The sequence below is a fragment of the Rhinolophus sinicus genome, linkage group LG05 (genome assembly GCF_036562045.2).
Source record: "Rhinolophus sinicus isolate RSC01 linkage group LG05, ASM3656204v1, whole genome shotgun sequence".
Taxonomy (NCBI): Eukaryota; Metazoa; Chordata; class Mammalia; order Chiroptera; family Rhinolophidae; genus Rhinolophus; species Rhinolophus sinicus.
The window spans coordinates 31,644,214-31,662,635 of record NC_133755.1 but is presented as its reverse complement, the minus strand read 5'-3'; the positions used below and the strand labels follow the sequence as shown (position 1 = coordinate 31,662,635).

Genomic DNA, 18,422 nt, shown 5'->3' with positions numbered 1-18,422 from the left:
AGTAATTATAGCTTACCACATGGCTTAGTTCTAAGTAGTATTTCACGGTCATAGTAAATGAATATGCACATTCATTTAACCAAAATTATCATAAATGCTATTGAGGGGATGGAAAAATGGAAAGTTGTAAAGAATGCGCAGATGTGGTGGGGTGGTGAGTGAATGGGGGGACAAAGAACTAAATTCTCGCTTCCATAGTGGAAAGTTACTAGCTGATGCCTAAAATAAAGTTTTTTTAAAAAGTAATAATAAATGCTTGTTATTTAGAAATACATAATTCCATACCGAAAGTATCAGCTAAAAGAATTGAAAGTGGTTGTCTCTGTGGAAGGGGAAACTGGGGGCAGCAGGGAGGGAGGGCAGAAAATGGCTTTTTAGTTCTTTAAACACATGGTAGAAGAGTTTGACTCTTTATCTATATGTATATCTTTGATTAAAATAACATCTGAGCTTTATAATACCTCCCTGTGTAAACTTGGGTGAGTTACTGCCCAATTTTGGTTTCCAAGTTCCATCTATAAAATGGAGTTGGATTAGATAGTCTTTGAGGCCCTCGTTGATCTAGCATTCGGACTTGAGATTCTGGCTATGGCAGATGGTACCCTCCTAGTATGATACACTCAGCCTTTAGGTCCTTGGGAGTTTTATATTAAAATATCATGTTCTACTTCCGGTGAAGATGGCAGAAGATGAAGATGCTTGCAGATGTGATACTGGGGACTGTAAGAAGATGGAAATAAAATCAACTGTTCTAATTAATTAATTAATCATTTTCTATAATGGGTTGAGGAATGCTGACAGCTGAGAACACTCTGTGAGGAAATAGAGCTCCAAGTACCCTAAGTGATTTTCTAATGGTCAGGTCCTCCTAGAAGATTGGGAAGGAAAAAGGAAGGGATCCCCCCAATTCTTCCTCCTCCCCTGCCTTGTATTAGCATTAGGTAAACTGAAAATGTATTGAAAGAAGATGAGAATCTACATCACACCGCACTCTGTATGTATTTTCCATGGAGGACCGGCTTGGAGAACACAGCTAGAGACGTCAGGATGTCTCCAACTTTTTCAAGAGAAACCCCTTCCAAGCCCCTCCTTTTGGGCTCTGTCCCCCAGCCCTGGAGAGGACAAGACACTTAAGACTCAGGTTTATTAGGTGCTCTGAGATTTGACTAGATCTCTGTTTCCTGCTCTTAATTTTTATTTGACTTTTTATAACCATTGTCATCAACAAGGTAAGCCTTTTCTAAGTACCTCTTGAGTACAGAGTGAGGTAGGCGCAGCCAAAACAGAGACGTGCGCTCCCTCCTGTCTCTCCACTGCCCACCCAATTCTGGCCAGGGGCCCACAAAAGCACCTAGGGCAGACTGACTCTTGGGGAATGATGAAGACTGATCGTTAAAGATAGAATGTCTTGGTGAATTTAAGAGAAGGAGAGCTTTATAACTTACAACTTCCTTCTCTGCTGGATAATGACCAAAGTTTAGTGCTCAAAGTGACAAATGCTAATCATTAATAATACTTTACAGGAATAAAATACCTTGTCATTTCCCAGGTGCTTTCATATCCCTCTCCTCTACCTCTATAATCTGACTTCCAGTACCACATGAAGGAGACAAGATAAACATCATCTGAACTTCACAAATGGAAGCCAGTCTTAAAGAGTGGTTCAATCACTTGCTCAACAAGATTGCTCAAATTTTCTAGAAACGGTTTTACCCTGGGGAGCTAAAAGGCTGGTGAAGGACAAACTGATTTTACACATTTCTTTGCCGCTTAAATTTTGATTTATCCTATAATCTCTACTATTATAATTAAAATAATAAAAAAAGGAGTTCAGTTCTATAAGAAGGAAGGAAGAAATTAATTCCTGTATAGATTCCCTTTTGGAGACTGGGTTGGATAAAAGATCTCCAATGTTCTTTCAATATATCTTCATAAAAAGCAATTCAGGATACAATAAGATTAACTAACCTTTATTGAGGAATTACAGTGTGCTTAGAGCAGGCATTATTCAAAATTATTTAGATCTATCAACTCCCTAAATCCCTACAACCTCATGAGACAGGGACAACAATTATTTCTACTTTATAGACTAGGAAACTGAGGCATAAAATGTTAAGACAACGAGCCAGAGGGGCACAGGCCACATTCACCACGTTCTGCGACTGTACTCCTAGCTTCCGGACTGGGAAAGAGTAAGATACATTCCTGTCTGCCAAGCCTTCGGCTGTCTTCCCAGGGCCTCTGGCTGCCCTCTTTCTGAGGCAGATCACACAATTTCCCCTTTTTCGTGTCGCAGGGATGGAGGAATGCTCTCAGAGTCAGCAGCTGCTATTGAGCAGCTCAGTGAAAAACAGATGCACTGAGCATGAGGTAGAGGAGGAGAGAGTTCCCTGAATCAACGTTAGAAAGAAGGCCTGCCCTTCAAAACCTCCACTTCGTACGGTGTGTGTGAATGAGTAAGGGAGAGGAAGAGATTTTTAAAAGCCATGGTTGGGAAGAGTGGACACACCGTGAGCTCATGTCTTTTTCTGCCATAGTACACAGAAGAGTCCCAGGAACAATGGGCAGGGGACAAGAGACAGTGCCCTGTGCAGCCTGGTGTGGGGAACCTGACCCAGTAAGGTACCAGAGGAAAGGGGGTCACGCCTGTCAGCTTGGACTCTCCTTCAAGTGTGAGCCACCAGCCACAGAAATGACTTCTTACCTAAGTTCTCATACTGGCCAAATAACCGCTAATTAGTTTATGTGTGAATTCCAGAAGGAAGGCTGGATAATTCAGTTTCAGCTTTAGCAATGAAGTTCTCCTCCAAAACCTGGTTTTGTCAATCTCTCAAATAAGCCCCTGTATCACACAAAATATGATCTCTGCCTGGGCTTCAGAACAGCCAATAGGCAAGGACACATACTCATAGCCTCTTAGGTCAGCTGCAGACTAACTACCCTGAATAGCCCTTCTGCTCGCAGCTTAAAGCAAAGCATCACAGGACATAAAGACCACATGGTCCCCATCAACCCATAAAATGAGAGATATGAAGGAATGAGGGGCCTTTTAGGGTCAGGGAAAAAATTGTGTTCTAGGAATACTTCCAACACAGACTTTTAAGAAGTATACCTATGGCATAGCAATGCATTGGACTAGAAAGCTCTGGAGTTACAAGAACAAATATGAGTGAACACCTACTACAAGGAAGATACTGTCCCAGGCTAACTAGGTGAGCACTCTCATGTGGAGTTCTCAATCACACAATAGGCATCTCAAATAAAAATACAAGGTCAGCAAAGGGCACCAGCTAAGTACCTGGTAGAGAGAGATGTTATGTCATTCAGGGAAGGCAAACAATCTCCATGACAGGCTGGGTGGTCAGAAAAAGCCTCACAGAACAGGGACACTTGACATAGTCCTGAAGGCAGAATGGAATTTATCTAGACCTGTGGTCCCTAAATCACCTGCGGAACGCTTTTAAAAAAAATACAGATTCCTAAACCCCATACCAAGACCTGAATCAAAAGCTCTAGGAAGGTTACTCTGGAATCACTATTCTCTTTAAAAATGTTACAATATTATTATGGAAAATTTAAAACATACACGAAAGTAGACAAAACAGTGAGCCCACATGTATGCATCACCAGTGTCAGCAATCATCAAGTCACGACCACTCTTTTCTTGCCTAGATGCTTATCTATCCCCCCTCCCCCAGTACTATGGAATCTACATATTTTGAAAGCCAGGAGCTCTGAGGCAGTAAAGACCAAGGACGTGCACTGGGAACTACTCACTGATCAAGACACAGAACAGGATCAAGGGTAATCAAGGAACTGTGGGGACAAATGCACAGAGAAATGAAAGAGAATGGTATTTGGGGGAGAATGTCAAATAATTGAGAGTACCTGGAGGGTGGGATATGTGGTTGGGGGAATAATAATAAGGGTCAAAGATCGTTGCGGGCCACCAGAGCCCTGTTAGCGCGCATGGTGTCTCTGTCAGAAACACAAAAAGACATCTCGTTTCTTGGGTAGGAGCCACCCACGCAAGCAGGGTGGGCTCCACCTTCCACTCACTGCCTGTGCTCTTCACACCTGTGTGTGGGGTCCAAACCACAGAACTGTGCACAGCAGCCCCAGGGCCAGGGCACGAGGGGGTCTGAAGGCCAGCAAATGGGATGGTGCTTTATCTTATAAGGGTGGTAGGGTGAGAAGAAGGGGAACATGTAACAATCAGCCTGTGCTGATTTGTTGAAAGACTACTAAATAATGGAGGGGAGGTGGATAGATAGAAGGGCAGAAAACCGAGAAGCAGTGAGTCAAGTCAAGTATTGCAAACCAGCCAGGGAAGAAGTGAAAAGGTTTTGAAGGACAAGTCTCGAGAGAGAGTTTTGAGAGAAAGATCTTGTTTGGGGTTCTAGAGATAACTGAGGGCTGGATATAGTGATATGGGGTTGCTGGCACATAGGAGGCATTTGAAGGCATGCCAATGCCAATGTGCCAATGCTCAGAGAGAGGGTTTAGGTGAAGAATAAAGTGGGATGAAGGCCCCAGGGAAAACCAGCATTCAGAGAACGGAAAAGAAGGAGCCAGGCCAGGTGATAGAAAGATTGAGGAGAAATGGTCAGGGAGGTGGGAAGGAGAGGCAGAAAGTATGGCTCATAGAAGCCAGTAAAGCAAACATGTTCACAGGAGGCGTGAGAGGGAAGCCTTCATTTAGGAAAGGAGAAAGGAGAAGAAAACTAGAAATGTAAGGGGAAGTTAAGTTCTGGAATACCTGGAATGACAAGCTAAAGAGTTTGTCCTTAGGCTTCAAAAGGCAGGACAACACGTGTCACGGGGGTACAGCAGGAGTCTACTGGTCAGTTATACTTCCTACATCTGCCACTTACCAAGTACGACCTCAGGCAAATTATTTAAGGTGAGTCTCTGAATCCGTGCTAGTAAGTTGTGGATGATTATACCCCCCCAACAGGAATAATATGGGATAACATGTCAAAGAGTGACAATTCTTCTTTATGTCATGGCACCTAACAATGCACTGCCTTGCAGCATGGGGGATCTTTTCATATATCTAACTCCTGTATCTCTGACTAGCTTGTAAATTGCTTTGGGGCAGAGATGAGGGTTTTAATCTAACTGAAGTCAATGGTCATTTGTGGACTATTTACTTCGTACAAGACAGAAGAGCGTGCAGAATAAGAAGATTGAGAGGTTAAAACGAAGAAGAAGGAATGGCCCTTAAGAGTGTGCAACTTAGAGAAGGATCCACTTGGATGCCTACTCCTCACACCAGGTGGACAGTGGTAGGGGAGGCCATGCAGGTCTCGAACTGCAATTCATCCCCAAATTGCAGAGGAAGGTGTGGGCAATGGAGAGACTCACTCTGGCTGGTGGGACCAGGCTTCGTGCAGGCAGGTGGTATTGCGTGAGGCTCCTGGGCTGGACATAGCAGGTGGAGAGGAGGTACAGACGCACATGAGCATTTGGAATTGGCAGGTGAGTTTGAGGAAAGCTAAGAACCTTAGTGGGTTCAAAACAAGATGCTGTGGGAAGTGAAGGAGAGAAAGGTGCACTGGCCTGGAGCAGACAAAACCTGAGATGATCCCCAATGAGTCATGTTCTGGCATAATTCCATCACTCCCTTCTCTTGAGTTTGGTGGAAACTGTGACTTACCTCTAACCAAAAGAATGTGGAAAAAGATGATGTGATATCACTATCATGAGTATGAGACATTATAGGGCAAAGGGATTTTGTAGATATAATTAAGGTCCCTAATCATCTGACTTTTTTTTTTTAAATTTGTTGGGGTGACAATTGTTAGTAAAATTACATAGATTTCAGGTGTGCAATTCTGTACTACATCATCTATAAATCCCATTGTGTGTTCATCACCCAGAGTCAGTTCTCCTTCCATCACCATATATTTGTAATCATCTGACTTTGAGTTAAACAAAAGGGAGATTAGCCTGGCTATGCCTGATTTAACCAAGTGGTCCTTTTAAAGGGGGGAGGGCAGGGCGGTCCAGGCCTTACCTGAAGTTAGAGGCTCAAAGCAGAAAAGATTTTTCTCTCCTGCTGGCCTTGAAGAAGGAAGCCACAAGAATTCTATAGCTGCAAGGAAATGAATTCTGCCCACCACTATGTGAGCTTGGAAGAGAACCTCACACTTCAGACAGGCAGCAGCCTGGCTAAACACCTCGGTCACAGCAGCGAGACCCTGAGCAGAGGGCCCAGGTACACCATGCCTGGACTCCTGACCCATGGAAACTGAGATAATAAATGGGTGTTGTTTAAGCCACTAAGCTTGTGGTAATTTGTTACACAGTAATGGGAAATAAATACATGAAGTCAACATGGAGGGCCATGAAGCAGGCTAAAAAGTATGGGCTTTATTATGCAGCCCATAGGGAACCACTGACTATTTTTGAGCACAGAGACGCATCCTTTTGGAAGCTAAGCGATGTCAGTAGGAAGGGAAGCCTGGGGTGGGGGTTGGTCAGAGCCCCTCGAATAAGATTTGGGCATTGTTTTCAGGAGAAGGTCAGTAAAGTTCTGGTAAGTGACTACATTCAGTATTGAACCAAGACAGCTATTTGTCTATCCAACTGAAAAAAAAAAAAGAAAAAGAAAAAGAAAAAAGAGAGAGAAAGTAGGAAGCAAAAACCAAGTAAAGAAATTCACAGTCCTTGAAAAAAACCTTAAGGAACTTTAGTGTCCTTGTTGCTAATTATAAATATTTACTCCTCCCAGAATTCCTGACCTCACAGAAGAGCCTGCGTAAATAGTCCTGCTCCCTTACTGGAAAATTAGTGTGTGTGTGTGTGTGTGTGTGTGTGTGTGTGTGTCCTATGTTTTCTTGGAAGAGGGACAGGGCAGTAATAGGGGACTAGATGATCTGCAAAGAGTCACTTCCTGTTGGATATTGTCTAGTTCCCTTTCCCTCCTCCACCCGGACCATAAACCCTGAGACCCCCAAGCAACTCTTGCTTCTCTGATTCTATCTGCTAGAGACAACGAAGCCAAACAAACTCAGGAAGTGGCAAGATGTTGGGAAGGGGAGGAAGTTCATGGCACAGAGGAAAAAGTAAAAAGAATGCCCTGATGTTGAAGGAAGAGGGTGGGGAGAGACAGAAAAGAAGGTCACCCCAAGGTCGTTGGGCGCCAGGCCTTTAAAATGTCGTTCTGGGCTTTCAATCAAATCTGGCACAAACAGTGGGTCTCCTGGGGCTATTCAAATACTAACATTCACAGTGATAAAACGAACCCCCAAAAGTCCTCTGTAAGCAAACTGGAACAAACAACTAATCTAAAGCGGATTGCTAAGAGACCAGCTGGGCAGGAGCCAAAGTCAGTTCAAGTGTCTGGAGAATTCATTTTTTCACTCTGAGGAAAGAGAGGAGGAGAGAAGAGCTACCTGTAGATGACTCCATGTTGATGGAGGAACATGAGGGCTGACGTAACTTCTGCAGCATAGAACCGGGAACGAGGCTCATCGAATTTTCGGGAGCGCTGAATCTGGAACATGAGGTCTCCACCATTTACATACTCCATGACGAAAAAGAGGCGGTCCTGAAAGGAGAGGCACAAATGTTACTTAGCTAATTCTACTGCAGCTGCCCACACAAGCCAGTGCACCGTGAGCCTAACATAATAGAACTGGGACTAACGGGGACGAAGGTGGATGAATTCCGGAAGCCACAACATAATCCAGAAAGAAGAGAGTGGATACAGCACATGAATGAAGATCTGAGGTATTATTTTAAAATCTTGTCTTACATTTATGGGCATCAGCCCAGTCTAGTGGAAGAAGCCCAAAGTTGACAGAAAGGAGACCTGGGTCTGTCTGATTTCTGTCATGACCTTGAAGTAATGCCTTGGGCAGGTATGTGTCTGTGCCTTTGGAGGCTCCAGTTACCTTTATCTGTGTGGTAGGTTGAATAACGACCTCTCCAAAAGATATCCATGTCCTAATCCCTTAACATGTGAACGCTCCCTTTGATGGCACCAAAAAAAAAACACCAAAAAAACAAAACAAAACAAAGACTTGCAGGTGAGATACTAAGGATTGTGAGATGGGAGGTTACCCGGCATCGCCAGGGTGGGCCTTAAATGCAATCACAAATGCCCTCAGAACAACAGGGAGATTTGAGAAGGGAGAAGGCAATGTGACCACAGAGGCAGAGATCGGAGTGATGTGGCCACAAGCCAAGGAATGCAGCTGCCACCAGAAGCTGGAAGAAGAAAGGACTCTCCTAGAGCCTTTGGAGTGAACATGGCCTAGGTGACACCTTCTTTTGGCCCAACGTCACTGGTTTCAGATTTCTGGCCTCCAGAACTGTGAGAGAATACATTTCTATTGTTTTAAGCCAACACGTTTGTGGTAATTTGTTAAGGCAGGCCTATGAAAGTAATACAAAGTAGCATGGAATAATGGGACTGTGAGAGCCCCTTCCCATGAGGGCCACTTTTCACTTTGGACGACGTTCCTTCTGGGATTCCTGCCTCAGCCTTCAGAATGGCCAAACCAGCGTAACATCGCATTGGGGTTGGTGCCTTCTAACGCACATCCATGATGCTAGGGGAAGCAGATGGACTCAAATTCACCTTTGCGCAGTTTCTTGAGTACTGTTTTCTAAGCCTGCAGAGAGTGGGATGCTATGCTAGACAGGAGGCAAAAATCATAAGCCATCACTGTCCTTGGGGGGCTTACGATTTAGGAGTAGAGATGGGAAATGGGCAGAATGATGAAATCAAAACAGGAGCAGAGTGCTTTAAGGATACTGGGTGTTGAAAGAATTAGGTGAGCTCTCTGAACTGGGGAGTCATGGAGGGTTCTAGGTGAAACGAGGCCGTGAGACAAAGAGGAGGTGGGGTGGGGGAACAGGAACAAATGCCTGGATGTAGGAACAGTGAGAATGCTTAGGGATCAACCAGTAAACTGAGCAGGTCAGCTGGGGATGAAGGTTCATGGAGCAAAGGGGAAACAGTGATGTTTGACAGGCCAGCGGAGCAGAGTACATTCTTAACATGTAGAGCCTAAATGAAGCTCCCAGGAGAATATTAGCATATTGTTGTCAATCAAAATTCATAGAATCGTTTCCAGTAAGACAGTACAAGTCACAATAATATTTCTTTATTCATGAAGCAGTCTTGATAGTGTATCTGCTTTATTATTGGCAATTCTTTGAAAATAAGTCCATCATTAGGAATTGTTACAAATTCAGACAGCTTTCTCCCGCACGCACCACAATCTCCAGCATTATCTCCAAACTTTACTGGTGTTCACAAAGGACCCAAGGTCTAGCTTCTCTTCCATTTATCCTGCTCCTCCCCTTCAAGGCCTGCCTCGCTTTCTCTCCCGAGCACAATTTTGTCCTGAGAAGTACAGAGGCTGCCTTGCCGACCGAATATTCAGTCAATCCTCCATTCCTCATTCAAACCCTCATTTCAAAAACCGAATGCTCAGGCTGACGCCAGCCCCATGAAACCAGAATTTCTGAGGGTGGGACTCAGGCATCAGTCGCTTTCAAAGCTCCTCCTGGGATTCCAATGAGCAGCGAGGGTTGAGAACCACTGGCTCTTTCATCTGCTTTCTGCCAAGGTGATTTGCAGCTGTGAGATATATGAATAAGTTATTTGAATTTTCCTTTTTTTCTTTTCAAGGATTCCCCAAGAACAAGGGTTCTCAAACTTGTACAATAAAATCACACAGAGGCTTGTTAGAACACAGATTCCGGGGTCCCCCGCCGAGTTGCTGCTTCAGAAGATGAGGCATGGAGCCTAAGAATCTGTATCACCTAGTTCCCAGGTGATGTTGATGCTGCTGGCCTGGGGCCCCACTTTGAGAAGCGCCGCCTAGAGCACTCGAGGAAAGCGTTTCACACGGCAAGTACAGCTGTGTCATGCAGTCAGTACTGCCTTATGCCAGCTGAACCATCAGAAATTGTCACGGCAATGCCATTCCAGAGTCACCGACTTGACTTGGGCTTCAGCAACCATAGAGGATTTCCTTGGCTATGTTTGAAAGAATCCAGATCTTTAATGAGGAAAAACTTCCCCTTCCCACTCTCCCTCCCTGGCTGCTTTTTATTCTCCAACACTAGACACACAGCATTTAAAGATAGCGGCTGTGGAGCGAGAAAAAAGAGCTCCCAACCTGATTTCATCATGTACTGACCATGTGATTCAGGCAAATAACTTCATTTCTCTGTGCTCCGTTTTCTCATCTGTAAAAATGAGGGTGATAACAGGACCTGCCTTATGGATTTAATCCTCTTATGAGGATTAAATTATAGTTAAAATGCCTGGCTCATAATTGGTACTCTATGCACATTGTCCATTATTACTGTTACTGACGGCATTATAGCTATCATTATCATTATCAAGGCTTCATTTTTCCTGTCCTTTCAGCAGTGTTTTTCCCTGATCATGGCCTCTCCCAACAAATACTTGCCTCCCTTGGCTTTCAGGCTGGTTTTTCTCCGTATGTTCCTGGCAGGGTTTTTTCCCCCACCTGCTCTTGTTAGGCCTCTCCTCTCCCCAGCCATTGGGTGTTGGAATCCCACAGAGCTGTACTCTCCGTACATCCTGTACTCTCTGAGTGATCTCATCCACCCCTGCAGTGTGTAATGCACCTTGACGCAAATGACTCACAAATGCCTACCTCCATCCCAAGCCTCTCCTCTAAGCTCAGACCCATTTATGCACCTGCGTTTCTGACATCTCCCGCTAGATGCCCCAAAGGCACTCAAACCCAACATATTCAAAACTGATTTCATCATCTCCCCCACCCCCCGCAAACTGGTCCTTGGCCAGGGTGCCTGTCTCAGGGCAGGGCTTCACCACTGAGCCAACCGTACCAGTCAGAAACCTGAACGTCATTCCTAATCCCTCCTGTCCTTCGTCCCTGACGTGCATCATCAAACGCTGTTGCTTTGACCCGTTGTGCCTTTGTGCTTATTGTTTTGTACCTGTTACATCTGTCTACTTCTGTTCATTTCCACCATCACCATGGCCACCATTCTGGCCCAAGCAATTATCATCTCTTGTCTAGATTCTTCCAATTGTCCTTTATTAATTAGTGATCCCCACATTGACTCCAATTCCCCCACCAAATGCTGATCACAATACAGACAGTTACCCTGCGGAAATGAAAATCTGATTGTAACCCATCTCCCTTCCTCCCTCATTCTACTGATTTCTTTTAAAGGCCTCCTGATGGAATAAATATGCCATATGGCCTGTATGGTCTTGCCCTACCCACCTCTTTTGTGTCATCTCACTCTGTCCCAAGAGCAAACTCCTTCCTACCACAGGGACTTTGCTCATGCTGTATCCCCTGCTGAGAACATTTTCCCCTCTTGCTTTACCTGATTAATCCTTCCTCATCCTTCAGATTTCAGTGCAGCCATCTTTTCTTCTAGGAAGCTGTCCTTGACTTCTCTGACAAGGTCAAATCCCCCTAGTATGTGCTATGCTCTCCACCGTAGCATTTAGCACAGTGGAGGTTTTATTTGTATAATTGATGCATGTCTTTCTGACTGTAGGCTTTATGAGGGCTGGAACTGTGGGTAATTCTGCCCTTTCCAGCCTTTCATCTGCTTTCTGCCAAGGTGATTTGCAGCTGTGAGGCTGTAAGGGAATTAGCCTAACCCCAAAGAAAAGCTGCTATAATTCCCTTAAAAAATAAGCATCCTCTTGGTAGAAGAATAAACAAGGTTAGGGGGATATAAGAGAGAAATGAAACCAAAGGGTGTTCTGATATTTGTGTCTGCAAATTCTTTCTGCTTAGGGAGTTGAAGACAAGTCAGTTTGCTGCAGTGAGCCTCTTGCCTTGTGGAATGTGGAGATGGGTACCTCCTCTGACCATTTCACCCTCATGGGGTCTGTCTGTATCAGCATCCCGTATATAGTTAGGGCTTTGGACAGCACTTTTGTTCCATGGACAGATGTCTTCACTTCCCAGTGAGACTGTCAGTTTCTTGAGGAGCATGCCTTATTCTTCCCACATCACCACTGGCTCTGAACTCTGTACCTAAGGAGGCACTCGATAAAAATCTGCTCATTCAACACTCATTCTATGCAAGCATCCGGAGGGAGGGATTTTTGTTGGTTTAGATCCTTACTGTATCTCCAGCAACTAGAACTGAGCCTGGCATACAGTGGGCTTCTGGTATGTCTTTGTTGAATAGATGAGTGTTTGAACACCCACTATGCATGAGGCTTTAGATGCTGGACAGTCAATAGTAAACTAAAGTTGGTTTCCCTGTATTATTTCTCTTGTTAACCTCATTTTGAGTTATTCTAACTTTAGCCCATGTTGAACTTCAGTTTTAAGTGGTTTTCTATTCATACATCTCCACATGCACGGCCCAAAGCATAGTCAACCTTTTTTTATATAGTTAGGGGCATTTTAAAGCAAGATAAGTTTTTCACTTCCCCTCCCTCCATTCAGTGAGTCTGGATTGTTTCTGACCTCCACACCTAACAAATTTGAGAAGCATGTTTTGATGCAGAGTGAGAACCTTAAGTCATTCTGGGAACTGCTTAATTACGTAAACTGAAATCAAAAGAAAGCTGGCAAATCCAGCAGCTACTCATTAATCCCCTCTTGGCATCGGCAGAAAACAAAACAAAACAGAACCCCAGCTTCCTGGTAAAGTAAGCAAATATGTTTTCTGAGGTAATCAAAGATTTTAAAAGCCTTATTCCACCTCCTCCTACTTTAATCTCACCTGAATGTCTAAAAAGTTACGGTCTTGCGATACCAAGTAAAATAATAAAATTGGGAAAGAGATTATATGTCATGGCTATTTAGGGCAAGAATAGGTAATAATGACTTATAAGCCGGAAGGGCCACACCGTGTGTTAGAAATTCCTATTGGGCTCCATTTTCCCAGAGCGCTAAACTTTCCTGCCTTTGAAGGGAAAACTAGGCCCGCCCTGTTCATCTTTCAAGGTGTGATGGATAGCCAGAGGCTTCCTCTCAGCAGCACTGCATGTCCTGCCAATTGGGTTTGTTTGGACACACATTCTCCATTATTTGTTAGCTGTTTATATGTGCGAAGATTCTATCGCTTTTGAATCAATTTCACATGAATGTCCAACAAAAGACGGGACTTGGAACAGTTTGCTTTAGATGTGCCAGTGACAGGATGAACCATTTTTCCAACATGCCATCTGAGGGTATTATGGGTCCTCACTCCACACTCTGTAGCATCTCCTTTCCCCTCCATATCTACATCTTTTAACCTATCAACTCAATAGGTATGTTCTGGATACCCAGCCCTTGGGTAGGTGCTTGGGGATATGGAAGATGACATAAGCCATGGCTTTAGTCTGCAGGAGCTACGAATTAAAGACAGGAAACCATAGAAAGCAACACAAAATAATCTCTCATTATGTGCTGAACTCTTCTGTAGCTAATCAGATCGTAATACCTCTGTATCTGGGTCATTTCTTAGCCCCTGCTAAAGAATAACTATGTCAGCCAGGCCTTAGCTTAGAAGATCATAAGAAATAGTCATATGAAAACACTTGCTATATTTTATTTTCCATAATACAATTGGTATTGATGGAACTAGCCATTGCTATAGGAATCTGGTTGACATAAATCTGAATTAGGGGAAAGACCACACTTGACTAAGGTCTTGAACAGTGGGAGGTGGGAGGCTGAGAACCCCTTGGGTAGTGGTAAGCAAAAATGAACATTGCATGTGGGGATGAGTGGGTAGGAGTGACCCAGTGAATCAACTTGCTATCTAGAAAGCAGTGCATAAACTTTGGATGTAGGTAGAAAGGAGACAGGTTGGGTGGCAGTGGGGCAGCGGGGAGGTGGTTCTGAATACACAGGTGGGACGTAAAGAATTCTAGAAATCTTTTGAGTTATATAATGGCATGATGAAAGCCAATGTTAAGAAAAACTACTCTAGAAACAGAGTTCAAGATGGACTGGAAAAAAGGTGGCCTGAAGTTATTCCATCTCTTCCCTAGTTCCACTGTCTTAATGTCTTGTTATCTTTGAAGAAGAACAAGCAACCCTCCCTTTCCATTACACTTCCTTGGTAGAACCAAGGGAAAGATCAACTACTTTGAGAAACTTAACTAAATCAGTTCTATTTCCCCACACAAAAAAGCACAGCAATCATTACAATAAACTAAAAACAGTCAACAATGAGTGGGACTTTCTAGCCCTTAAGTAGACATACCACACGTGGGTGATAGGCAGAGCCTTATTTCATTGGTGTCACTGACCTGTCAACTATGTATTGTTGAAAGGGAGGGATAATAAAAAAGATCTTTTTGTTCTTATTGGAAGCTTACTTGTCGATTAACAGAAAATGAGAGTCTCAGCTGAATAATAATTATGATTAATAATGTAAATTTTCCTATACAATAATAATTACTGCTTGAATAATGTTTGTTTTTTTGTGTGTTTTTTTAAAGTCATTTTCACACATTCTCAGCCTTTCTTTTAATAGGACTTCTCCTCCCTTTAACTCCCATTGTTCAAGGCCTTACATAAGTGTAATGACCTTTCTGTGGTCTTTCCCCAAATTAAGATTTATCTCAATTAAATTCCTATCACAATGACCAATTACATCAACACAAATAGTCATATGGAAAACACAGAATGGGTTCTTAGATGGCAGTTTCTCATAATGATCGTCTATGAGACACAGAGAGTGGAGTCCACTCTACTGTGGGTAAAAGAGGAATGCTTATTTTCTTGTGGGAAAGATTTAACTTTACCACATTTGCTCAAATAATAAAAATTCCACCTGACATTCTGCTGGCTGAGATGGTATACACTTCATTCATGTATACCTGATATTTGTTTCCAATTGTTTAAAACTATGATTATTTGACAGCAGGCCCCAAGTTTCAAGTGACCTAAAGTTGTACCAAACTGACTTACCCAATAAAGCTCTAACACTTCCTGCCTCTTGTTAGAGCTGCATTTAGCCCAGGGAACAACTTTAAGTTCCTGCCATCTGTGCATGAAAGCCAGGGGTAAGGGAAAAGTTTTGGTTCAATACAACACAGAACACTTTCCTTTTATAGGAGTCATCAACATTTTATGAAGTTTCTATCACATCATACAAGGTATAGCCCCCCAACAGGCGATATCTTGACAATACTGACCACCAGAGTGACCTCCTGCCATAAGAGCAGCATCTAAAGTTACTTAGGAATAACAACTTGACGTTAGTTTCCTCTTTGAAATTAGAGAATCAAGAGGGTTTAGATGGGGAACTTTGCCAATGAAAAGTACTTTTGCATTATCGCTGCATACATTGTGTACATGGTATCCTCAGAGCGTGTCTGGTACCTCAGTCACCTCTGGCTTCCTCTTGAAACTCAGACATCATCTTATTATTTCCGGTGCCCAGCACAAAAAGAATCACCTACAGAGGTCACACATTTGAGGTCTGATTTCCAGGAGGCTCACGTACCTACTCGTGGTGTAAATAAAGCCTGTAGTCCTGGTCAATGCTGGACCATGTTATTGCTGCTGCTATTGTTGTTGCTGCTTTCTCTTTGCTTTCTGTTTCTTTGCCTGCTCGCTAAATTCTATTTAGAAATAAATCCTGCTAACCAATCGGGGGATTAGAATGCACCTACATTAATGTTAAAATGACCCGTCTATTCAGTGCAAAGCAATCAAGGAAACTTTTTTCAATCTTGTCTACATACAACTGATCGGTGAACTGAATTGTTCACTTTACCTGTCAACATCACAATAGTCTCTATTTTCTTACCTTTTCTTTTCTTTCCAAAGAATATGCAAAGTTCTAGTGACAATTTTAAAGAAAAGCAAATACCAGGTAGCTGACCCTAAGTAGAGAAGATACATCAATATTTCCCTTCAATTGTGGGAAGAAAATATAACCTGCTTTAGATGGAACTATTTAGGTCGATCACACTACACAGAGAAGAAAGCAAAATGCCTCCTCATACCCCCGTGGTCAGTGTGGCAGTCAGAGCTGATCCTACACGTAAAGAGCAGAGATGTGGGGAGAGCCTCTAGTTAGCCTAGAGGCTAAATAATACGTGTACACTGAGGTCTGTGCAGCAATTTTCCAGGTATTCAATGAAACTTTATTTCTCTACTCAGAATACTGGAAAGATGTTACTTCTCTTCCACTCCAAAGTGTACTCATTTTCTAGAACCTGAGTCATGCCTGGTAAGTTCAGCCAACGCTGACCTTTTCCCTTCCTGATCAGCTATGAAGCTTTCCATCTGCACCAGTTTGGGCCCTTGGTTATCCTTATAACACTCTTTAATTGAAGCAGGACACAGGTGACAAAGCACTCCTGTAGCTCTTGTTGGACATGGTTGGTCAGACCACATGGTCAGTGTGGTAGCTGCTTCTGGGCACCATATTGGACAAACTAGAGTTGATCTAGAGTAAGGCAAATGGGGGAGAGAACAAGCTGGGACCTATGAAGAGTGGCGGAAGGAAGTGGCAATGGTCAGCCTCAATAAATCTACTCCTAAAGATGCTGATGGTCCGAACTGAATGAACGAATGAATGAATGAACTATCAAACAAAGGAACAAATTGAAGAGGGACTCTCTCAAAAACATTTCAAGGATTGCCATGTTGGTAACCAATGGAAGGATTACAATGTTGGTAAATTCAATCTTTTACTACAGACGGTCCAACAAGACCAACAGGTGGAAGATACAGTGAGTCTCCTTTTATTACAATCTAGGAAAGACTTCTAAGAACTCCAGCCCTCTGTCCAACATTGGGTCCTGCTGCCTACTTTTGCAGTGAGTTCCTTCCAACCTGAGGTTGCCAGCCGTGGCTGGATGATAACTTTGCAGGGTTGTTAATATTACAGAAACACTCTTTGTTCATGGAAGGGATGGACCGAATAAGCTGGCTGAGCAGCAGAATCCCTTGGGGGCATTTTAAAGCATACAGATTTCCAGGCCCCTCTCTCAGAACTTCGAACTCTGGGATGGCTCCTGGGAATGTTCATTTAGTTTGAAATTCCCCAGACAGCTCCTAATGATCAGTGAGGCTGGGGAACTACTAGATGAGGCAATTTGTCCGGCTCTTTCTAACATCAGTATTTGGGGATGTTACATTTTGTTCTACATCTTTCTGTGAGAATTCCATGTGTTGGTCAATCCAACTAGAGTGCAAATTCTTGGGCCACTGGTTTCTAGCCTTCCTCCATCCCAGCACTCTGATGGACAAGTTCTCATGAAAACTATGGCTTTCCACAACAGGAGGTAGCTCCTGGGGTGACCAGGGCCCTGTCTCCTGCACTGGGCTGAGTCCCTACAATGCTTCACATCATGCTGGGTTTATCCAAGCCATTCCAGTAATGCCATAAAAAAGCACTTACTGTGTAGCTGATACTGTACTTAATGTGTTTTTGCAACTATAGGGCCAGATGACATCAAATCAAAGGCCTGAAATTCCTACCCATGGCCAGAGAGCTGTGGTTTCACACATAATTGTATTTCTTATCTTTTCCTTTCTATCAATTGCACTTGGCTTGACTTTTCGTCCTATAGACGCTTTGTGGGGTTCATATGCATGGCTACCCCGAACCAAATAAGCCATGATAGCAAGCAAGCATAGCTGACATCATCACTGTGCTAAATCCCCCTTCATGTTCTGACTCCTTTAATAAGCCGAAATGAAAATGTGCTAATCTCGGGGAAATTGGCAACTTGGAAATAATATACTAACAGACGGATACAACTACATCCGGTGAATTTTGAACACTTGATCACATTGTTTTAAATCTTCAGTGGCATGGCTGGTGGTTGCAGGCATGCTGAAGAGGATTTCCATACCACTTCACTAATACTTTCATTTGATGACAGATAGAGCGTGAAAGGAAATTTTCTGATTATTAAATTCTTTGATCTCCATACTTCTGCTCAGATTTACTCTGAATGCCAAGCAGTGTGGTGAGATAAACTTATAAATATTTGGTGTAATAGCACAGGGTCCTCTCCAAGGAATTGCTTAATCATGGTTGTGCTATTGTAAGAAGGTGCTAGATTCTGGCATGTGCTGTTTTATAAAAATCTAAGCGCACAGACTCCAATCAACGCCATCCAGTCCGCATTAAGCAGGCGTAGGTGTTTGTAGAAGCAGAACAAAAACAGCCTGTGTTTCATCTGTCCACAAACCTTTTGTTCTTAATGACCTGGAAAGGTGGTGATACAGACAAGGCAAGTGAGAGTTTCAGGACCCATTCTCAGCTCTGATATGAACTGGCCAACAATTCGGAAAGGAGGCTGGTTTCTCTAAATGCAGATATCCATTATCTAAACAGACTTGTTAAGGCCAGGAATGAGAAAAAAGACCTGGGCGCTTGAGAACCTCCACTGAAACACTTCATGACTTGACTGTACCAATCCCTGTTAGTGGAACTCTGTCAGTGGGTGTTTTTTAACATTCTGA

General features: G+C 43.3%; 1 protein-coding gene across 2 annotated transcripts in view; it reads right to left on the bottom strand.

The window, feature by feature from the left end:
* PRKCE (protein kinase C epsilon) overlaps window positions 1-18,422 on the bottom strand; it is a 469,050-nt gene that overhangs the window by 71,998 nt on the left and 378,630 nt on the right. For both annotated transcript variants that reach the window (XM_019748626.2, XM_019748625.2), the window contains one exon: window positions 7,401-7,555. In XM_019748626.2, the coding sequence (XP_019604185.1) occupies window positions 7,401-7,555 (155 nt within the window). The remainder of the gene's footprint in view (window positions 1-7,400; window positions 7,556-18,422) is intronic.